Source organism: Ooceraea biroi, chromosome 4 (genome assembly GCF_003672135.1).
Source record: "Ooceraea biroi isolate clonal line C1 chromosome 4, Obir_v5.4, whole genome shotgun sequence".
NCBI lineage: Eukaryota > Metazoa > Arthropoda > Insecta > Hymenoptera > Formicidae > Ooceraea > Ooceraea biroi.
In genome coordinates, this window is record NC_039509.1 from 1096536 (window position 1) to 1120939 (window position 24404).

Here is a 24404-nt window from a genome sequence, read left to right on the forward strand (position 1 = left end):
GTCGCATCGCTCTCCGGCTTCGAGTTCAGTTGCCGACCCCTTCGATCGAGATCGACCTATCTCTTTTGTGAAAGCAGCGAGAAAACCCCGATTTGGTGAACACGCGCAAGACGCGTCCGCTGGTGTCCCGCTCGTTGTTTCTGCGAGGGTGAACGGAAGTGATATACGTACGTTGATTTTCCGAGTGCGTAAGGAGAGAAAGAACAGGTTCCTGATGGAAAATTTTTCAACGCGACCAACTCCACATTCTGCGATAGTTCGAAATATTGGACATTTCTTTGTGTCATTAACTCTAATTTTATTTGAAGATTTCATAAAATCTGAAAGCAACAAAGGTTTAATAAAGAGTTAATAAAGAGTTAAAAAATATAATGAAGAGGTTTGCAAGTTAATAATTTGTTTATTTAAATCTTTTTAGTAGTTTTTTAATAATTAACTTACAATTCAAACATCATTTTTATCATTAGAATTCAACTATTTTTTTATAAATGTTTTACGGATATGAAATTGTACGTTATAAGTTGTTGAGAGTTGCACAGAAAGAATTTACAAAAGTAGCACGAATTATATAATATTAATCACAAAAAGAATTCCATTGGCTTTCCTGCGAAAATGAATACTGCCATTAATAGGTTTAGAAAAATATATTTTATTAGAATCAATGATATAAGTTTAACACAAAATTTTTCCATTAGACGATCAGAAAATATTTTGTAACGATTTCCCACTTGAAAAGTAAATTTCGCTAAAATCGGTTTACAGACGGCAAACAACCACAGGTTTTGTTTCCGATATCTAATCGATCGTTTATACAGCAAAGCATCAGCTGAGACTATCAGATGGCGTTGGCTTTGAGAAATCCCCGTACTCTGACAATCGTCCAGACCTGCATCATCATGTTAATCTTCTGCTTCGCCGGATGCGCGGCCGGTAGGTACAATGCAGTTTCCGTTTCACATTGTATTCTTCCACTCTCTCTTCGTCCTTTTCTTAATCCCTTTTTTTGATTTTGCGCGTAAGAATATTTATGGCGCAATGATATTACGGCGCGGTGATATTTCTTTAACTTTAACTTTTCAGTTAAAAAGTAACATTGCGCGAAGTAAAGTAATATATTCAATGCAGGAATGTTATTGTCTGTTTGCAATTTTATTATTATCAAGCAGAAATGACACTAGAAGACTGTTTATTGTTAAAAATTATTTTATAACGCGGGCACTCTTGAACAATCTCGAGCATACTTCTACTTTTGTAATGTGCAATATTAAAACTTTTTCGAGATTAACGAATAGTCGATAAACCAATGTTTGAAAGCAGCTTTGGGAATAAAATTATTTGGAAATTAAGTAATCGAAATAGCGTGTATATTTTTAGGTATGCATGTGTTTAATTTTAACTGGACTACTGATATATTTATCATATTATTTGGTTGTTAATTATGTGGTTGCTTTTTACATTGATAAATCGTTGATAAATCATTATCGTAGCAGTATAAATACACAGTCAAGATAAATAGAATTTAAAATTCATGTGTATTCCAAATAACTGGCTCTACTCATAATTTCGCGCTAGTCGAAACTCAAAAGAACCGTAATTGCATATTTTGTTTTTGGCGTGAGTGCAATCGATATTCTATTTCGAAACATCGGCTGACGCGTATTCTCGAAATCAATTAATTCAACAACAACGTTAACTCCCTCATATCATATCATTACGAGTAAATTTGCGAAATTACGATCAAAACAGAAATGTAAGACAAGACATGATTCTTATGAGGTTTGCACATTATTATTATCTTTATTATTATCCTTCAATCTTAATATCAAAATTATCATAGCTTGATAAAGACTAATATGGACATTTGAACTCTTACTTAACCCTTAGAGGGCCGGGGTGGCCCCTATATGAGCCACTATAGTGGCTACAAGATAAATAACTGTTTAATGTGCATATATAGGTATATATAAAACTATAAAATAAAAAAATAAAAAAGGAGCTACAAAACTTTCTATGTCCATGCAATTAGCTTTGGATAACGCCAAAGAAAGTTTTATACATGCATGTAACTGTTATTATTCATTTAGGCTTATTTAAGTTGGCAACACTGTTCCTATGTAAAATTTCGATAATCTGATCTTAAAATCGTGATTAGCGATATCAAAAACCCTTAGAAACACTAAGATTTAAAATTTGAAAATTTTGAATATTTGCCAAACCGTTCGAGGCCGGACTGGCCTATATATGGGCCAGGTACGAACTTGGGAACTTTACGGAACTTATAGGTTGCATATATGCATAAATTTTACGTTAAAAAATTTCAAATTTCAATGGACAAATCCCGGCTCTCTAAGGGTTAATGGCGCGCCAACGTCGACGGAAATACATTTATAAATAGAAAAATGTTTATTGCAATTTCTGCGCATCGGACAAGAAGTAATTATTCACGACAATATAATAACTGCTGCCGGATACATGATTAATCGGTTCCGCAAATATCGGACAGATAATTTGCGGTACAAGCTTATTATAATTCCTGGAGTATTAAGTTGGTTATCATGACACTATTATGCGTATCTTTGTTTCTCCGAATCACCGTAAATTAATTCGGCAAATTGAAAAAGTTTAATTGACACGGACTGTCACAATCTGTACTAACAACTCTACTTTTTCGCGTCTATTCTCTCCAATTGTGCAATTTAAAACCAGCAAAATTACGAATGGGGAGGTAATTTCTTTGAGCAATTTTATTTTACATTTTATTCTATCAGCATCCTTATATTTCCTGTATATTTCCTGATATGAGAAATATGAGAACAGCTCGAATTGCACTGATCGTCTCACGGATCGAAGTTCAGCTGGAACAGAAATTCGAAATTAGACGAAACCCCGGACAGGTTGCCCCAGGGATCCATCTCCGAAGACTATTGAAATCAGATCCACACTATCCCATGCGAGAGTCAAAGCCCTTGCGTCTGTTACACCACTATATAATATACATATATATCTCCTCTCTCCAGCCGCCTCTGTAATGATCATGGCGATCCTTTGTGTGTGAATAAGATCACACGTGGGATACCTCGAGGAACGTCGGCTCGGAAGAGGCAAATGTAGCATCCAAATCATCGATCCCTGTAAAAAGTAGCGTTACCTTTGTGAATGAACTCACGCGGAATCCCTTAACGTATTACGCGCTCGTCTCGTACAAAGACACGGTGAATTCAGTAATGGTCCGAGCGTGGTCCGGATGGCAAAAAGAAATTTCTCTCGTTTACGTTTTACGATCGAGGCATCAGATGCATACGGCGAAGCGACCGCAAGAACATTCTTACAGAATGTTGTTCTCATCTCTACTCCGCACGAGAATGGCGCAGATAAATACTCCTCCTTCCTATCCCATCAATTGCGCTTTCAATTCTTTTCGATTAGCATTCTTTTAATCCTCCTAGTGTAGTTTCAATTATTTCTTACTTACCCGGCAGAGAGCTTACCGAGATTCCGCACGAACCTCCACAGAGCGGATTGTTCTCTCCTGTGTCACGAATAGGATTGTCGACGTCCATCCACGTCGAACTTTCCCAAAAATAATTGCTAAACTTTTTTATGATTCCGTCGATTTTGTTTAATTGTTGACACGACTGAAAAGAATTTCCTTATAGTTCCTGTATTCTCTTAATTCTTTTATTGTATATTGTTTCTAAAAATAAACGGATTTTTATGATAAGAAAAAAATTTGATTTTCACAAAGCACGCGAATATAGTAAAGAATACAAACCATAATGAAGAGATAATGGGAAGCCAATTTTGCAAAATATCTGCCGTAGCATTTATTGCATGCAAGGAATGTTGAGAGGAGCTTTTCTATTTTGTTTGCAGACGGTTCGCAAGATCGTTCTTAACGCGGTCGACATCATCTGGGAAATATAACAGTAATAAGTGTCCTCAAATAAATTTTTATTACGTTTCTCCTTGTGCAGTGCATTGAGTACGGCCCCAGTTTTACTTACCGAGACATTGGCGTGCCATAACATTATTTCTACAATTTCAGTCGAGTTTTATATTCAATTTTCCACTCTGGTGCAGCTACTTGCAGCTTAGAAAGTTCTACTACCTCAATATCAGCTCAACATCAATACGCGAATAAATATCTGTTGAATAATATTCTCTGTTGAGTATTCTCTTACTTATACCGTACTTACCTGTTGTATATCATAACATGTAGAAATGTCAATAACGAAATATAGTTGCGGATCTACGCATTGCATACTATTCATTATTATAACATATAACTATTGTTTTAATCCAGGGTCCTGTTTAAGCTATGGGCATTCTTGTTGGGGAGGTATGTATCTTTATTAATATTGCCTTAATGCTATATTATTAACATACTATGATGAATACTACATTAATACAATCTTTAATTTTTGTTTTAATACAAATAGCAATAATATACCTTTGCAAATAAATATCTTTGTCATAATTAATTAAGTACCTAGGTAATCAACAGAAATATTTATTAATCCGTTAATTAGCGTGTAGTTTGTGCACACAACATAGTTTTATGGTCTAAAACTACAATTGTAGCGCACGGAAAGCGTAGCGAGGACCAAGTCGGGGCCACCATGCGCATTCTGGCAGCCAAGACTTCATCAAACGGATCCCCCCATAACGACGTCGTACCTTCGTCCAAAACGCAATGGATTCTATCTCGTTTGATCGCTGGACAACCCGTGCTACCATCATCGGATAAATATCGTGTCAGATGGAGCGATTTCACTAAAGATAAGGATGTATACGCATCCCCAAAATGGGAATACAACGTAGCACCGATAAACGACGAGAGCATCGAACCGATGAGGTGAATTTTTCGCGGGAAATACAAAAAGATAAAACAGCATTTCCATAAAAAAATTCTTCGCAAATTCGCAACAACCGCTGAATCGGGTATTTGAGGAATTTGAGGAATTTTAGGAATATTCCGGATAGAAGATAACAAAGATGCAAATGACAAAGTTATGTAGAACAACACGGAGTGAAGACACGTTTTACAGTCAGCGAAGTTTTGAAGCGCACTTTCTCTTCGATAATTCTCGTTAAAAGTTTTATACTTTGTCTTACACTCTTCTTTGGAACTATTAGAACTTGCCTGCTTTGATTAAACAATCTTATATCGTGATAATCATGCAACAGATAATAGCCCGATAGCGCGAACTCGTAACATCATCACCTTTATGATTACGTTACGCTCCCTGCATCTTCATTATTTTAATCAAGAACATTATCTTCCTCTGTACAAGTTAGTAGATTACTTGAAAGTAATTCGGTAAACGCTTCTACTTTAAATAATACTAAGTAAGAGAAACATGTTGATTTTACTAGCTATTGCACTAACATAATGCTCATTTGTAGAATCCCAATTAACAACGAAAGCAATGAGAAGAAAATCAACGACGCGCAAGGTATAATGCGGACTGTAAACGAGAAACTTGGAAACGTTCCAGAAATTGTTTTAGTTTCGTCTAATGGATATGATAAGCCAATTAATGGTTTTCGGAAATTAGACGTGCTCGAGTTGTTGGTACGTCTTGTGATCTTATGTTCATATTCATTCGATTTATTAATAATTTTCTTAATAAATTTTCGTGTCAAGAATTACCTTACAGGTATTACAATGCGTTTGATTTCAGAATGAGAGGAATGGAAATGCGAAATAAATGGACAAAAGAATACACAACATCGCGACGAGAAAGAATTTTCCAAAAACAAGTCTTATCGAAGTGATAATAATTCTCCATTAAAGAAGACGTATATGTCTTTCGTATTAAATTATGATCTGATTTTGTGTTCTATCTGGATTAAATCTTACTTATAGGAGACTCTGTACTCTTCTCTCTAAAGAAATTTTCGATAATAGATATTTTATTAACATTTATATTATTTATATTATCTAAGCTAATAGATAATAGCAATTTTATTGACTGCACTTGATTTCAAACAATGAGATTGTATGTGTATATCTACTACTGCAGAGTAATTATCTCTATACTGAAACTATGGAAGCTTTCTGTCCTCTTCTTACTCTGTAAAGCTTATCGAATAAATTTTAAACCCTGATTTTATATTAATTTATATGGATGTCAATTACCGGAATATAAAGGTATGTTTCAGTAAAATCCAACTCAATCAATGTATCGCTATATAAAGAAGCATAATTCGAAGCATAACAGTATCAGAACTTCAATTCAGTCTTGAACGCCTCAGCGTCCGTCAACATATTTATTCTTCATTTATTCCTTTACATATAATAAATCAAAGTTTATGCGCGCAGTCATCTACAACAACATAAATTCAAACAATCCTCACATAAAATGACTAGCATCGAGTCATTGAAAAGTTAATCAAGTAAATTATTATCACATTTCGCATGAAGTGAATAAAATAAGACACGACATATGCCAAACATGCATTACTGATTTGCAGTTTCGTAATCCTGATGCTGGCCAATTGTATGATACCAGGGATTGTGAAAGATAATAAACGACAGCTGTTACTGCAATTGAACAAGCTGATCAGTTTTGACATGGACATTTATTTCGCAGAAATAAGCCATAATGTAACTAATCGTGCGACAGGTGTTTGTAAGTGTTTTACGTGCGACAAATCCTCACAGTTCAACATCTTCTTACTGCTAGTGCTTTATTGATTATTTTCCGAGCGCGGAGAATAAAACTGAAGGTAACAGTGCTACTATCGTGCGACGATGACGACGACAAATATTACCGACACGGTTCACCACATGGCGAATGCGCGTTTATCTATCGAGAATAACGTCACCGCAAAATACAGCATCCGGGAGATGCGTCCCGACCGCACGCGCGCACGCATTATCCACGTTTGATCAAATCGAGTTCGTGAGAGGCGATGATCCAACTGTAGAAGCAATATTGAGATCCGAACAGTCTACATATAAGAGAGGAGGAAAAGGGAGCAGGATATTCACAAATTACATCTTGATAACTTAAATACAGGAATAGCATGCACTTAAACGTACACCGACGACAGTTTTACATCTATTTACTCGACCTCTCTTAAGTGAATTACGTAAATTAATAACGTTCACGGAAAACGTGATTGTCGCGTTATTAATGCTGAAAGATGTACAACGGACGTAATACAAAATGATGTAATCGGAAGCGAACTTAAATAACTTAGTAACATGTATGTACAATTAAGTATTTACGCGCGAATATATATGAAACTGCTTTATGTCTTGACATTATGCAGATGTTACACAGATCTTGCCTATAAGCTCCCTTTATTTATTGGTGACGTCCGAATCCGTGCGATGCGAACGCCGATGGGATGCAATCTGAAAAATATAATGTTCGCATTTTATTATTAATATTTTTACCTGTCAATTACCGCTTAGACAACAGGTCTTTGAATCACATGGTTTTATAACTTCGAGACACACATACATACCCACTGATTGACCAAAGAAGATAGAGGATTCAGATCAAACTGCTGTTGAGTGTCTTTGCGAGCTCGCATGAAAGCCTGTTCTGATCGTTCCCGAAATCCGTCGCTCGGAAGAACGTAGAATAATTCATCATTCGGTGATGACACTTCGGATTCTTGAAAATTTCGCCTGTTGCTAGCTTGCAACATGTTCTGTTGCATGGCCGAATCAAATCTCTTTCCATGACCGCCGAAACACGAGTGCCCGAACGAGGCACAGCCGCCTATAGGACATTGGTGATTGATGTTGATTAGTTATTTTCATAATAGCGAATGAAATAATTTGATTGCAACGAGAGAGAGAGAGAGAGAGAGAGAGAGAACACATTAATTAAAAGTGGAAAGAGATATAGCATTTTGCATTTTCATTAAGCAATCAAGTTCGAGTGATTGCTTAATTGTTTGCAAGTCACGATTCTCTTAATCTGTGCGATGCGGTGCTTAAAAACATAATGCCAGAATATATCTCTCCACGTGTTCTGAATCGAATAAACGGAAAGGTCTTCAGGAAAATTTTCTAGCAGTAGAAAATATTGTGACATCAAGATGAAGAATGAAGAGAGTTACATGTAGGGACCTAAAAATGTTTTGAGTCTCTCCCTAAAAATTCTCTAGCATTCTTGATATGATCGTGATCTCTTCAACATCATACCTTTGCGAACGTATCCGCGTATTTGCTTGTCACTCTTGCGGTCAATATGCTCTTCTGCCCATGCTGTGAAAGGAAGTGATATTAAAAAAAAATAAATAAATAATTTCTTGAATATCTCAAAACGTTTCTGGGCCCTTATATATCCTCTTATGAAATAATGTTACAAAACTTAACTTTAATGATTTACAATATATGATGATTGAGTTAATTAAGGAAAAGAAGGAGAGAGAGAAAGATAAAAATAACTTTATTTAAAACATAGATAACAATAAATTCATGCTGCAACAAAATTATTCTGCACGATAAAAATATCATGCTTTATTAAAAGACGCGGTTGTGCCTCGTACCAAATATACTCAAATTATTACAATGTATCTGTAGGGAGATTACATTCTGAAAGTAAATTAACTGTATCTCTTTTAATTAATAGTTTAATACCAATCTTATTTTTATAATTGAATTTATCTTGTAACCATGCAAGATGTGGAAAGTGCTACTACCATTCTTATCTATCTTAGTCATTTCTTTTTTTCTTATTATGAACAATCTCGACATATCTGCATTGAAACACAATGCATTCGCGTTAAGACATTTCTGACGTTTAGTTTAAAGTTTAATCAATTGAAATTGGCTGCATGTTTGGCGCATATTGATTAATCGAAAAAAACATTGAATATGCAACTCCATTACTCATTTATTTAAATCCATACAGAATATCGGATGGATAATCCGAAAATAATGATTTATATTCCACATATTCAGGCTCTTTCCAATTATAAAAGTAAAAGTACGAGTGTGTATATATAATCGCGCAAAGTTGATTTCCGGACAGGATTTCCTTCATTCCGATAACGAGGTCACGTATAAATGTTATGTCTTTTATAATATAGATCCCACAATTAATTTTTTATGCTTTAATGTAAAATAAATGCCTTTTCCTCCCTTTTTCTCTTAAGAGAATACTCGTGAATTTTATTCTTCCTCCGAGGGAAAATTAATTCTACTTTTTTGTGCGATTTTTGTTTTGGGAACATTTTTATTGAAATCCTCATTGTAAAACGAACTGCATAATTTATACAAGCTGCACAATGTATTTAATTTCGAAATGTTCCATAAATGTAAATATGAAAAAAATTCATTCAAACATGTACGTTAATATGCGATTGCAAAGTCCAAAGATTTTTACATGTTTCGCCATATAATAATCATTATTCATATCGGAAATTTAAAACCAGCAGCCATATAAAAAAAATAAATACATAAAAATCAGTATACAAAAAAAGTATCGATCGATGGAGGTACAATGTCTTAATTTCGTATCGGTATTCACGTGTGGCCTATTTACGCGTGCGGCCATATGTGTTTAAATAACTTTCAGTGAATCCATTACATTCCCACGCGTGAATATTTCATTGAAAGATCGGCCGACAAGTGTCACGACAACAATGCGCGATCGAAGACCAATGAACAAAACCGATAAATATACAATCCGCGAAGCCAGAATTACTCGCGAACAGCGAAATGAACTTGCTCCGTCAAGCCGTTCGTTCAATTATCACCTGAAACGAAGCTGATTAACTGATCAGCTTCAACCCTTTTGTCTCTAACAATCGAGCAAACCCATTGCTACTACGTGTGCTACATTTTTAAGACTTTCACAGAGCCAAAGAGAGAAAGAAAGAGAGAGGAACGGGAAGAACTCATTAAGCGCCCACAGTCCTTTCCTATTTCTCAACATAAACGTGTTACGCTCATTAGATCGTCCCCAATAATGCAGTTGCAACGTGCTGAATGCAACATGCCTGCACAATTCATCGAACATATCTCACGTTAAATAAATGCGCGATAAAGCTATTGTCGAATATCGATTCATTTGTCACGGATCTCCGACAAAATATTAATCACGTGTAATCATCCTGACCCTACGACGCGGTATCGTATGTTTGTAATCATCTCAAATGAGATGATTACAAACATGCCACTTCGCTAAAACAAATTTATCCCAAGATAATAAATTTGCGCGTGTCAAAGAGAATACATATCCGAATGCTGGCGTGTTTTCTACAAACGCTCCTTTTTGCACTTCTGCCACAGCTGCAGATTTCATCATTTCATCATCGCTCACGAAAATGCGCGTGTCACGGCTGGACAATTCGAGCTTCAATCTCAGCACATTTTCAATCTCACTACATTTACAATGAAATGGACTGGCATATTGCGTAATTCCATTCTGTCTATCCGGTATGAATCAATCAGGTATCAAAGTGCAGGTCACCGTGACACCGAGCGGCGAACGGGTAAGGACTCCGATGTGGAATCTATGAGTTCGTCATTTCCGATCACTTTTCGACTTGCAGCGAATTTTCATGTTATTAACTTCTAATCTTTTTCCGTTCATGATATAAATCAGCACCGTACAAATATTTGGATGAATTTTAACTCTGCGACAGTCTTGTGCACTGTCGCGAACCGGACAACGTATCGCGTAATTTATCGGTTTAATACATCAAGGCTTTACTGAAAATCACATCTGCTCCGTGAGTCAAAATTAATCAAAGTTGACACTCGCTGCTCCTTTTTGTGTTTTCTTGTGCTTTTTTGTGCCTTTTGAATAATAATGTAAGAAAAATTTTTGTGAAAATCGAGGAGGACTTTTTGGAAGACTTCGGAGCTCTTAAAGACTCTATATATATATGCTGAGTATTTGCATGACATTGCATTTTCAATCTCACGAAAGTCACGAGAATTTCGAATGAACATCCGCAATCTTCCAGGTCAGTAACTCTCCCCGCGTTATGATCATTAAGAGAAACAGGATTCTGAAGATAAACGCGACATGATTTAATTCCGCACACGCGCCGACGCTTATGCGTTCAACGCCATGTACATAATCCACACACATGTATTTTGTTTCAGGCATAGACGTTAATTAACGCGGATTCCAAACCTCATAAAGCATGATCAAAGGAAGAGTGACGCATAAAACTTGCCTGAAAAAAGCAAATGTCCTCGAAATGCGGTTTATCCATTTCAAAATTTTGACAAATATTTCAGTGGAGCTTTAACATTTATTATACGAGAAATAAAATTAAATGAAAAAGATTAAAATAAATAATGAAAGAGAAATAGACGGAAGAGAGGAACGAAATAACAATGACAGTGTCAGGAAAAAAAAACGCTGCAACTTTATCGAAACTGAGATTTGATGCTGATAAAGTTCTGCTTTCCCTCCGCTAAAACGAGATTCGTTGCTGCTCGATATAGATTAAAACATGTTGCAGATATAAATAATCTAATAAGAGTCGTTAAGTTAAATTCTTCTTTCTTGTGTCCGTTACCAATTAGCTATCCAAAAGCAGAAAATGTACTTATCAGTTTCATTTAAATGTTTGCCATCACAGGAAATGCTTAAATTCATTGAAGTATATCTATGCATTTTAGCATCAGTGTGTGAAATCACGTACAAATGTTCCGAAATCAAAAATGATTTATATAATAAACACGAACAGATAAATGATTGGTATGAAACAAATTGAAAGCACTAGTTATGTTAAGAGCTGCATTATTGTTAATAATATACACGGTATTTGCCTATCACATTATACTACACGCTTAATTAAGCTCTTTCATTAGGTGCTAAACACACTGCAATTTCCTCGGCCGATATGGCTTTTAATATTACGCAATGCGGGTCAATTAAGTTACTAATTTTCGATATCTGTAACAAGAGTTTATCAAATTAAAGCTTTAGGGATCAACGATCATGTAATAATCTTCTTGCACAGCTTGAAATTAACGATTTTATCTATAATTCAATTTAATAAAATTTGTGATGTTATTTCTCTTTCAACACGAAAGTTTATATTTAAATTTAATAGAAAATGAATTTATTTACTGGAAAAATTCTTTGAATACATATACGCGTACGTTAGAAAAGTTATGATAGAAAACTACAACAGAAAGCTACAAAATCAGTAGTATTATTATCCAAAATCAGAATGAAAGATCTATGAAAAAAATGCATTGTTATTGAACGGAATTATAATTTAAAGAGGCGTACAATGTACGCCAGACTACGTCAGAGAAGCAATCAATTATTTGATTTCTGCTCATTATTATGCACAATTTCGTCCTCAATAATTTCTATCTTTGGATTAATAGCGCGCTTACAGTACTCCCTGTTCACACGTAAGAACCGATAACCGTGTCACGGAAACGTGCGCAAACCATTGAATACTGTTATAACATCTCGTATCGACGGGAGTTAACGGATTTGACATTACAATGGCTCGGCAATAATCCGCTTCTACGCCAGTTTTGCGTAGAACAGCAAAACTTCGCAAAGCATCGCAGAAATAATTTATCATTTGCTTTGTCTGAGAGGCAAATAAATAGAAGCTGAGTAGACGTATGCAACTGCTCGTTGTCGTCAAATCTACAATGAAACTATCCGAATACTACATACTACTCATGCATTGTAATAACTTGCGCTTTCAGAAGCGGCTACCACACGATTGATGTTACTAACTGAATTATATCTGTAATTATATATATGTTTCGCGTCACAGCTGAATTATTTGGTCTCACATACAAAGCAATGATCCTTTATTGAGATACGAATCACGTAGAAATTAAAATTGAAATAGTTATAGAATTAATTAGACCTAGCCGCGATTGCGCCGAATTTTTGTTTTAAGATAAATGACATGAGGCAATTAAGATATAAACGAGCTGTCAGACATCGCAAACGTTCACGTTGTAAAAATTGTTATTATTCAAATATAAAGTGCTTTTGCAACCCATTGCTGCACGATTAAAAACGAATCTGCTTATCGCGAATACGTCAAACTGAACAAAAATTAAACAATTTATGACCCTCGATCTTGCGAGTCGTTCTCGCTGATATGTCATGTCGCCACCTTAAATGCGTGAATTGATGAAACAATTCCCATTAATCGCACATGATATATGCTTTGCACCTGATGTGAGTGGTATTAACGCGTGATTGCGACGAAGAAAAAAGCCGATGTGTCGCGTATTGCCTGAGAAAATTACATTTTCGATGCTCGTAAGTCCTTCCGTGCGCAAATCCATTTCAATGTTTCGACTCTCCGGAAACGTCCCGCCGGTGGGATGTCAGACCGACGAAACAATTCGATGTGACGAAATATGTGAAATATGAAAGCGTTGTTTAAATTATAGCTTTTACGAAAGCGCAAAACTGAAAAATAGAGCTGACCGTAAACACGCATAACAAACATCGTCCTTTCCTGACAGATTTGACGTATTTGCATTGACTTTTCAACGTAGGAAACAAATTTGTAGGAACAGGTCCAAATTTTCGTATACAAGCGTCAATATCGTGCGTGCACTATGAGAATTTAATTGTACGATGATATATACGACGTTGCTTTACGACATTGGCGGCAGAATGTTTCATCCTACAACTATTATAGGTTGTCCATATGTCACCTAACGAACAAACGTTACGGAATTGCAATATAGATTTTTCGTTACGTAAATTCTGAGAATAAGTTTGTACACAAGCTTGGTTGATTGAACTTTCCCAATCGAGAGTTGTTCAAATTCAAAACTTTTTCCAATTTTCTTTCTTTTCGTACGGAACGTTTGTGGTAAATTTATTTCAATCGGTGGCACTTAAGCGATAGACAAATGAGCGAATGTTTAATTAGTGCTCGTGTGCAAGATACTTCACCGGATCTTCGTAAAAACTTGCACTTGCCGTCACTTCCTGCAAAGCGAAAGCATTTCATTTTGATTGATAATACCAGGAAAGTTTCACGACGTTTACCGTCCCGATTCGGCGCGTAATTGAAAGAATGTATAAAGTTAACAATCATAAAACAACTAGGTAATTAGACCATTATGGCATAATTAAAGCGGCGAAACTAATAATCGGGACAGTTTATGGAACAGTTTTTATTATGGATCGTCATTCCTTCAAGCTATTACATTAAGATGTTTTCATTCTACAAACATGGGGTAAACTTTATGTGCGCGGAAGTGGGAATTGAGTTTATGGGTTAACTTGTAAAACGTTAATTAAATAAGAAATAAAATCAAATAGTTTTAACGATTTTAAATAGGTAAATCAGTGTTTACAAGAAAACGAAGAATACGTATAAAAAGCTTTTTATATTTTATTCATTATTAAATAAAAAATTAAACTGTATAAGATTTCTAAACTTTAAATTTCCAAATTAATTTCAGATTGTTTAAAAAACTGAGAAAGAGATACAACAGAAATAGCAAAAATGAAAAATTTTATGTATCTAAGGAATTATCTTACTGATATTTCTTAAAAAAAAAAACTAAAAAGTTGAATTACTTTTTTGCATATTGAAGAGTCCATAAAAAATAAAAATGTAATTGTTATTCCACAAATAAATTCTTTTTTCTCTTTTACCTCCCTCTCTCTCTCTCTCTCTCTCTCTCTCTCCCTCTCCCTATCTGTATGCAACAGTAGCATAGTACAAAAACAGCATATGACATAAAATATATTTGCACGCGTTAAATATTTATACGTTAAATATTTCTACCCTCACATACACAATTTCAGATGAAAGTAATTGAATTCCCCTAATGGCCGCTTATGCAAACTTCTACAGAGTTATTTCTACATTATTTAATGAAACGATTACTTGCTTTCTCTAGGAGGAATAGATATCTCTCGAGCACATATAAATTAAAATTTAACTACACTAAAATAGCTAAAAACTACACTAAGATTCAACACATTAAATAAATAAACGGCGACGGGATACTCACGTTTGGCATGCGCCTTGTCGCTAACGGAAACCAAGATTATGAGAGCGATCGCAATATAAAATGAGAAAGTGAGACTGGAAGTCACGATCTTCATCCTGTCGCGGTGGTCACCGACGTGTTTCGCTGCTTTGGAAGGTAGCTGGCAACGGAACTTGTCCGAGAACGCCTCTGTCTTTGCGGTCACGGATGACGAATGACAGCGAAACGATGCTACCCCGTCGAGCAGGTGGTTGTGAATGAACGATGGTGGCGGCGCGCGTTCCCTCTTTTACAGGAGCGGAAGCCGGAGTGGCGCAGTCGGATATCGTCGTGGTGTATGCCGGGTACGGCAGGCCGTACCGCCCCGGCGGGGTATCGTGGGTGGCGTTGATATCTTCCAGGTGGTGGTGGCGGTGATCGCGACGTCGTTATCACTCGTGAACTTGATGTTCGAATATGGAAATCGACGAGGAACTCGCGCCGACTGAGAAAAAGACCGCATGTGCCTGAAGTGGCCCTCCCAATGTCAATTTCGGACGCCGCATGTGACACGGTGACCCATTTTATCATTTTTTGCGCACGATATTGCAATAACGTAATGACCCGAAATCGGTCTCCGATCTCCCGTCGATTCCTATCGCATCTGAAAAGGAAAAAGACGCGCCTCTTATCGTGCTACCGAAGCTCTGCGATGAAGAATGTATTTTTTCCCTTAAAAACTCTTTTGCACAATGTTTGCAAAAACCGAGGGGTTGGTCACTGAGGTAATCTTTTACAAGGGCTAGGTAATTCTTAGGGTAGTCTCAGATAATCTGAGGTAATCTAAGGTAATCGTGATACCATGCGCGATATATATTCAGTATATCTAACCGCCGAGAGACAACCAAATATCGGAAACGCAACCTTTCATATGTTTTCGGGTCTATATGTCCGCCGAGCTGCCTACTCTGTGCTTGATTCTTTTGCTCTGTGCTAGTTTATTATTTTTTTCTGGTTTTATTATCGAAATCGATCAAAATGGAAAATTCTGAACAATCATCGAGGGAACTACCGGCTGAAATCAATACGGAAAATACGGCATTGATGAATTTTGACAGTAAATTGAAACTTTTGCCAAGTTATTTGATCGAACTGTTGTAGTATTAGGTAATCTTAAGGAATCTGAGGTAATTTAAAGATAATCCGTATCAAGGGTAATTTTTGTACACTATAACCGCTAGTGACCAACCCCTCGGCAAAAACATATTTATTAAAATGTGATTGATTTACAAAAATTACGAGATTAACAATCTTCAAGTCAAAATAACAAGCGTGAATACCAATTTTTATAATTCGGCTTTTGCAGGACAAATGTGATTGATTTACAAAAATTACAAGATTAACAATCTCCAAGTCAAAATGACAAGCGTGAATACCAATTTTTATAATTCGGCTTTTGCAGGGAAGACAAGTAACGTTCGAAGCTGAATCAAGCTATTTGTAAACGCGATATCTTATACGAATTTATTCTTATACGAATTAGTGAATTTCGTGTGTTATGAGTAACGTACTTTCAATCTGCTGCTTATTTTCTGACCGCATATCTGACATATTGTCACCTCATATGCACATTTCTCACAAGCTACTATGTGCCTACAGTTCATAAATACGTAATCTCGCACACCAGTGATACAAAATCTACACTGCAAGCTTTGCTCATCCGATCGGAAAGATCTGGTGACAGATGCATAAGCTGCGCCTTTCTTCGAGTTCTCATCTCTGCTCGATAAATCTGCGACGTTATTCGACATATTTTCGATATCTCTCTGTGAACTTTGATTCCGATGCGTTCTAGACAGTACAGGTATATGTTCGTTTCGCGTTTCCTCCCACGGTCTCCTGATCGGCAATTCTTGACTCCGCTAACATAAAAATATTTAGCTTAGATACTTATTTTGTTATACAGAAATATCTTAGAGAAATATCAACATAAACACGAAAGCAAAACTCACAGTTGAGGCGGCAAGTGAACGCTGCCGCGTAATGTCTCCCTGTGGACTCTGATTCTGATCCGTTCTAGATGGTATAGGTTGATTTTGCGTTTCTGCCAACGGTTTCTTGCTCGGCAATGCCTGACTTTCCTTAACATAGAAATATTTAGTTTTAGATACTTATCTTGCCATATAGGATTATCTTAGAGAAATATCAACATAAACACGAAAGCAAAACTCACAGCTGAGGCGGCAAGTGAACGCTGCCGCAAAATAGACTTCTGTGGACTCTGATTCTGATCCGTTCTATATGGTCCAGGTTGATTTTGCGTTTCTGTGGCCGCCAACGGTTTCTTGCTCAGCAATGCCTGACTCATCTTAACATAGAAATATTTAGCTTAGATTAGATTAGCTTAGATTACCTTACTTATTTTGTCATATAAGATTATCTTAAAGAAATACACAACATAAAGGCGAAAGCAAAACTCACAGTTGAGTCGGCAAGTGAACGCTGCCACAACTTCTCATCTCGTTCTGTGTAGCACAGGTCCTTTATCAAGAGTAAATATGGGCAGGTGGACATCTGAGAGGCATGCATCTTCCAGGGATCATTGTTAGCATACCAGTCGCGCACTTGTAAGCTGCAATAGAAGCAGCGGGTTTCATTGGCATTTCCAGTGTAAAAAAATCCCGCATCTGCTAATTGCTCTAGAAACTGCCGATGCTCGTTACTACAGCTCTTGAAACTATCAAGGCGAGTATCGTAAGAAGAGTACTCGGGATATACCATATTGTTCTTGAAGGTTCTGTGCTAGTCCTTTAATATGTCGACCTTCTTGTTATCCACGGATCCACGGACATCATGACCGACATTCTGGTCCGCTGATGATGACGAAAAGGGGTAATTTTGCCTTATCGGTATATTTCCACAAGGAACGTTGTTTACGAGTTTGCATGTCGGATATAATATTATGTGTTTCATCACCGGATCGCCGCCTGCCCGCCATTGGTTCACTTCCAGTTCACATTCGAAACACTTCACTGTATCATTTTTCCTGAGAAAGTAAAACCCAGCCGCTGCAAGTTTTTCGGGCTGAATGTGAGGCACAGGCCAATCTTTGAAACTATCGAGCCTGACAAATTCATATCGATAACACATTTGAACTGTACGACTGTCGTCAATATAATTTGATCCACTTCGTAACTAAATACATCGTATGGCTTGACGTTCGTATAATAACTACGCAGACTCGGTAGGATTTCGAAAATATTGTGATAATTATTCTGACCTGATGTATCACATAGTATCACGTATATGATGTAAAGTTTCTGTAACAATTGAAAATCAATTTTTAAAGCCTGTAATAACAAAGAGAAATCAGTTTCAGCACGAGGATCGAGATTCGCGTATAATAATTCGCATAAAAGGATACGTAGCAAAGCTATGCGCGACTTAGGGCCGATTAGTCCAACTTCTTGGTAAGTTTTACCCGACAGGTAGCATATCTTTGTCTCTGTTCAGATAAGTTCTAAAAAAGAGATAAAGATATAGTATCTGTCGGGTAAAGCTTATCAAGAAGTTGGAACAATCGGTCCTTAGCGTGGAAGAAATGTTTCACTTACAGGATCACGTACTGTTCTCTTTATAATGTCGAAAATTTACAAAAGTTGCGAATTTTGTGGAAGGTACGATTTAGCATTACATATTGAACGTATCAATGTGTAAAGGGGCCACATCTACGTTGATTTATACTATACATTATACTATACATTATTATGCGTATGAACATTAAAAAATAATGAAAATCGGCTCTTCGACATTGCTGAGACAATAACGTAAGACAGGTTAATAACGCCTACTAAGACGCCAAATTCGCTTTCATATAGTGAAAAAGTACAACTGATCCGCTTCGGTTTCACGCGGAGATAAAGCTTCTTGCAAAGTCTGTTTCATTACCGATTAGTCTGCGAAACTTTCTGGGGATTACGCGTGGCAAGAATCAATGACTGAGGTAGGGGAAAAATACTCTCGATCTTAATCTGCTTTGTGCAGACTGAAGTACTTGTCGCTTCAAATGCGCTCTCCAACGGCATACTTTAATCGGAAAATTGTGTGCAATGCTTTCAAACCGCGTTTAATTACATGGCATTCAATTATGCCGGACGTGTGTACAATAACGTTCGCAAAACGGAAAAGGACCTTGACAAATATGTAATTAATGATATTCAATAATTCTGTGTCAAATCGTGGTCGTACCTGTCATCTCATGCTGACCATCAAATCCGGATTTAGCTGAAGGACCGCGTAATGCGCACGAATACTAGAAATGCTGCATCAATTAGCAATCGCTCTAATTCTATTGATATTATACGCCGCGATTATCATTATCTCTTTCTTTTGCATGTAACTTGCATGCGACTTCTAATTTGCCGTTTACTAGCGACCTACAAAGCCCTTCTTCATGCTACTTTTCCTACTTTTAATTTTTGTTTGCTGAAATACGATAGGTGCTTTAAGGTTTCAATGCGATCTTCTCGCATCTCGTTTTGAGTTCCGCGAAATTCGTTTTAATTAAAAACACGATAATTATCACAACAAAGCGGACATTACGTTAATAACGATTGATTAATGGCCAATTCAGTGAAGTTCTCGTAGGATATCAAACAACAAATGATTTCAAAAATGCTTGTACTTTGTTTGCAGCAGTTTACATACAGAACAAAAATAACTGAACGCAAATAAAGTGCAAATGATACTTTTAAAATACCGTGACATTTTTCAAGCCGTTTAACACACGGCCCGTTGCGCGATTGTAAAATAATGATTGTGCTGCATAAATTAAAAGTGGCATTATGATCGTAAAAAGCATATAGATGTCACGCACTTTGTACGTTTCCACAAAACGGATCAAGATTGATGACGAATCCCGCGAAATAATCCGAAACATTTTTCAGCGTTACAGAATGCATGATCGTAGACAGAATGACATTCCTCGAGTTACTATTCGTAACTCGTGTGGCTCCCAGTTTTCTTTCTTTTTTTTCCGAGTTAAATTTCTCTCCTGTATCACGGAATGACAAATGTATCGTCGCTGTCATAAATTTCAACGTCTTGTGCTGCGGTCGTCACGCAATAATGATAATCAATTTGACGTCCCAAACTGATACATCCCGCGCGATTGATCTAAGTCACAAAAATTTGTTACTTGTCACGGCCATAGCGAATGCGTAACGACGTGCAATTGCGATATTATATATAACATGTGATACGCACCGCTGATATTCACAGCCCGCCGATTGGAAGGCAGCTTAGTTTGCATAAAACTGGAGAAAATCGCGCGACTGTCAGAGGAGAGGACGCGTCGTACGATCGCTCTCGTTCCACGGTGGCGGCGAAATTTTCTCAGAGCTGGAGTCGCCTGCACCTTTCTCTCTGCATTAGGCATCCAGAGAAATTAAGAGTTCCGAGTCGCGATGACCTTTGAAATTATTTCTTCCGGAGTAATTTCTGTGTATACATAGGGATAAATCCGTCAGCGCCGACCTCGTTTCCTCGTTGCCGAGCAAAAGAAGAGTAGTTAAGCGGGGAAATGTCCTATAAGTACATTTTGAACTAAATTGCATTCCGCGGTCATGTTTAAATGAAATTGCGACTTCTTTGTCACAGCGGCAAAAGAAATTGTCTTTTTTCCTAATCGTCTTTTTTCCGCTTTTTTTGGTACGTTAACGTAAGAATCCCGAGTTGATGGCGTACCTTAAGGGCTAATCATGTTTCTCTTAGTCGGGTACGACAGAAGCATCAAAAATTCACTTTCCCTTTAGACATGTTCTTTAGTTAGTTTCAAGTAAAATTTATTTGAAAACTCAATTTTTCTCTCACAATCAGTTATAAGTCATGTGTGTCTAAAATATGATGACGACGAAACCGCGGGCTTGCGTTATATATTTGCAACAAATTTCATCTCGAGAGAAGTTAATGGGATATTTTTCAACGGGAAGCAACGCGAGATAAGAGAATATTTCGAACGGAAAATAGGGCGGCCGTCGTGTTCGCGGAATAGCCTCGTCGATCCAGACGGATGAACTCAATACACCATCCGCTGCTTCGTGACTGAAAGATTGAAAGTACTAATAGTGAGATAATATTGAGTAAAGTTCGCGCATTGTTACGCGGACACTGTAACAGCATCGGGACTTACAAACGGAGACGCACTTCCAAGTTTCCACGAGCCGGAAGTTACTTCTTCCGGCTAGCAGTGAAAGAAATATAAATCCCACTCTTCGTTTCGAACAACGATAGTGTTAGATGAAGAGTAAATAGAAAGAATTTTACTAGAATCTGCATTTGTCGCATCTTGTGTGTATCTTACTGATTTAATTCAATTCAACAATTTAATTTAAAATATACTTTATCTCAGAAATTGAGACTATTGATTTGCGAAAGACCATAGTTGTAATTAAAATTTCCACTCGCATTAATCGTCGATTTAAAACGAGCTTGACAGCACGATCGCGAGAATCATCTTAGTTTGGAAATTTATCCAAGTTTTATTATCACGAACAAGCGCTTATTCGACGCTGAAACTCGTTACGCGTGGCCTTAAGTTATCTTCGGTGGGATCCGTAGCACGGGACCTCATTTTGCGGCTCATTTTCGGTTGTCGTGGTAAATACGCTAACAACAAATGAGCTGGATTTTAAACCGAGTGAGAAATAGGAATGATACAGCGAACAGAGAAATGAACGTTCACGAAAGACGGTCGTATTCACGAAAGTGCGATCCCGTGGGACCCACTTTCGTTATCTCGCCAGAAATGAATCTTTCTCACATTCGCACGTTAATTTAATGTGGATTTACTGTCGCCGCATACTTTCGCTAAATTCGTGCGTCTTTCTCGAGTCGGTTCCGTCCTAAATATCCAAAATAGGACACCTACACGCGCATAATCTTAACGCGACGCGGTAGAGCGCAATTCCGCAACAAGATACGCAGTCAACAAACGCGCCATATTAATAATAATAATAATAACGATAATAATAACAGTAATAGTATTTATTTATAATGAATGATTGCGTGGTTGTGAAACAAGAGCCGCATACCGATCGGATGAAAGGACAGTGACGGTAAAGCGTTTAATCATATCGAAATTTTCTACTTATGCCGTTATGATGACATCAACGGTATCAGTTTTGGAATGTGCGTAACGTTATTGCGACGATTATTCCCATTAAAATGGAACAACGCGAGCGTTTTGGCTTTTCATCGTCGTTTTTTTCAATCGTAAAAGTGCACCGTACGTGACGTCGGCAGTAAGCATTGATTGCTTTCCGCGCGAGCAGCGCGATTTAAATACATGTTTCAAGCATTAAAGAAACATCTTAGCGCTACGCTATTCCGGTCCGCCAGTGTGCGAAAAAAACGCAACTTCCTGAAATAATTTTGATTCAACTCGGCGAACAAATCATGATGCATGGGACGCGTAACTCGGAAAGGCAGTACTTTTCACATTTTTATTGATCGCCGTCGATTATTGTGATGTGACGAGTAGCTTTAATGAAAACGTCATCTGCAACACTCGCGCACGATAATTACAATCTTCTAATTGCACAGTCAGTCAATCAAAAATGGATACATCAGTCATTCAGTGGCACAATTGAATCCGGCCGTTTCCAACGTAACATTACTCGTAACTGATCATGCGAATTTTATCACCGCAATTAGCAGATCTTCACACGAAGAAAAAATTTAACATCAAAATACTTGTTACACTCCGTCTTATTCCAGACAGACAATTAAGCTTTTCTAAATTGTACAATGTTTTCATAATGTTTCTTTCACGAGTGTCGCAATAATTTCAACGTAATTCTACGTTTTAAAATAATTTTACTAATTTATAATACTCTCTCTCTCGCGCGCACGCGCACGCGTTCTCCTTTTCTCTCCTTCTTTCGCTCTCTTCTTTCTTTATCAGTTTACATCTGGAAATTCTTACACGTTGCAAGAAAGCTCCTGGCGGAAAGCTTCCACCCACGCATAATCTAGTGGTACTACAATAAGTATGACATTGCAACTGGAATTTCTGCGAAAACGCAAAAAGAAGTAACAAAAAGCATACAGGGATAACGAAACATTTCTGAGTTTAATCTGAAATTAGTATACGTGGTATGTAGAATTAAGAAAAGGGGATCAACATTATGGCAAGAATTTGCATTTCTTGATAGGTTCTATAATTAATATTAAGATTAGTAACGATTAACGTAACGCCCGTTAAGATATGCACTGGATTATCATACGTGACACACCTTCCGCAAAGCATGAGATTGTAATTGTATTATACTATCGAACGAAATCTAGATTAATTGAGACTGATATTTTACGCGCGCGATAACTTTGCTACGATTAACCATCTCATTTCCCATATTTTTGCGCCGCGACACAAGACGTAAAAATAACTTAATTTATGTAATGATCCGTTGAAAAGAAACGCACGAGAATACGCGAGTTTCTCGAGGAGCGCGATTAATTTATATGGAGAACGGAACTCATGACGTTGAAGGGTTAATAAACGCGCAAGGTTGTCCTTAAAAGCGAGTTACATATGTAAAAAAATGCGCGATGCCGGCGCATTTCGGTTTATTTTATTGCGATTGCGCGATGTATGCGGGATTAATTATGACGTTGTTCTCAGTTTGCCATTCCGCGAGCATCATCTTGCGACACGACCGCAATTTGTTATTCAGACGCCGCTTTCTTTGCGCAATTTCTTGAGGAGCTCCTTTGAGGAAAACTGGAACAAAATGCACGCATGAATACCTTTTTAAAAAGTAACGTCGTTACGTTTATTCGACGGCAAATCAAACTCGTTTTATTTCACTGAACGCCCGTTATTTATTCAGTTAGTTTAACGAACATTGTATGCAGATGCTTGCACAATTATTTAAATTACGCTTGTATTGTGTGTAAACGAATGACTTCGAAATCTCGCGTGTGTACACGTACACGTTCTGGATCGATAGGATACCAGAAGGAACGTGTACACGTGCGAGTGCGCGAGTGAGTGCGTGCGTCGCGTATCTACTCGCGGCGACTTTTGTAACACGCGGCGTCCTCCCACGCTGTATCGAGCGGCACCTGTGATGGTCAGATATCAGATTCAGTTGGCGAAAGAAAAAAAATGAGGTTCGACCGTTTAATTAAAGTGGACGAGCCGGAGCGTCGAGTTTAGTCTCTCTCATCCTCTCTCTTGCTCTCTATTCCCTTTACCTCCCCTTGTTCTTCGTTAATCGTCTCCTAACAGGCGCGCCAAGCGAAATGAATTAATATCGCCGTATCAACGCGTAGCCTTCGACATCCGAACACGCGTGCCTGCCATTAGCGAGATCTGCTCTGCGTTTAATCGGTCGGTTTCAAACGCCGATTGAAAAATCGATTAATAAAAGAACGCCGTTCGTCGATGGCCCACTCGGAGCGGACAGTTCTCTCCATCGTGCGCGCTAGA

At 37.4% G+C, this 24404-nt stretch overlaps 3 protein-coding genes across 8 annotated transcripts; 1 reads left to right on the forward strand and 2 right to left on the reverse strand.

Moving 5' to 3' along the window:
• Positions 1-6113, forward strand: LOC105283628. 5 transcript variants are annotated; one of them, XM_011346545.3, is made up of 6 exons: positions 3-167; positions 763-930; positions 4304-4339; positions 4582-4855; positions 5407-5575; positions 5685-6113. In XM_011346545.3, exons 2-6 carry the CDS (start codon positions 840-842, stop codon positions 5709-5711), a joined length of 597 nt encoding a protein of 198 aa, XP_011344847.1. In that variant the 5' UTR covers positions 3-167; positions 763-839; the 3' UTR covers positions 5712-6113. The 5 variants fall into 5 exon arrangements, with proteins under 5 accessions (XP_011344844.1, XP_011344846.1, XP_011344843.1 ...); XM_011346542.3 differs by having other exon boundaries at positions 1-184; positions 5407-6113; XM_011346544.3 differs by having other exon boundaries at positions 1-184; positions 816-930; positions 5407-6113.
• A 453-nt stretch (positions 6114-6566) lies between these two features.
• LOC105283631 (neuropeptide CCHamide-2) lies at positions 6567-15226 on the reverse strand. 2 transcript variants are annotated; one of them, XM_011346551.3, is made up of 4 exons: positions 14957-15226; positions 8168-8230; positions 7480-7739; positions 6567-7366 (listed from the first exon to the last, which is right to left on the reverse strand). In XM_011346551.3, the coding sequence occupies exons 1-4, from the start codon at positions 15048-15050 to the stop codon at positions 7313-7315; spliced, it is 471 nt and encodes a 156-aa protein (XP_011344853.1). In that variant the 5' UTR covers positions 15051-15226; the 3' UTR covers positions 6567-7312. The 2 variants fall into 2 exon arrangements, with proteins under 2 accessions (XP_011344853.1, XP_011344854.1); XM_011346552.3 differs by lacking the exon at positions 8168-8230 and having other exon boundaries at positions 14957-15222.
• Positions 15227-15918: 692 nt separating this feature from the next.
• On the reverse strand, positions 15919-18256 carry LOC105283630 (death-associated inhibitor of apoptosis 1). Its single transcript, XM_026968859.1, has 5 exons — positions 17777-18256; positions 17396-17716; positions 17148-17282; positions 16927-17055; positions 15919-16836 (listed from the first exon to the last, which is right to left on the reverse strand). The coding sequence occupies exons 1-5, from the start codon at positions 18062-18064 to the stop codon at positions 16471-16473; spliced, it is 1239 nt and encodes a 412-aa protein (XP_026824660.1). The 5' UTR covers positions 18065-18256; the 3' UTR covers positions 15919-16470.
• Between the last annotated feature and the right edge of the window lie 6148 nt (positions 18257-24404).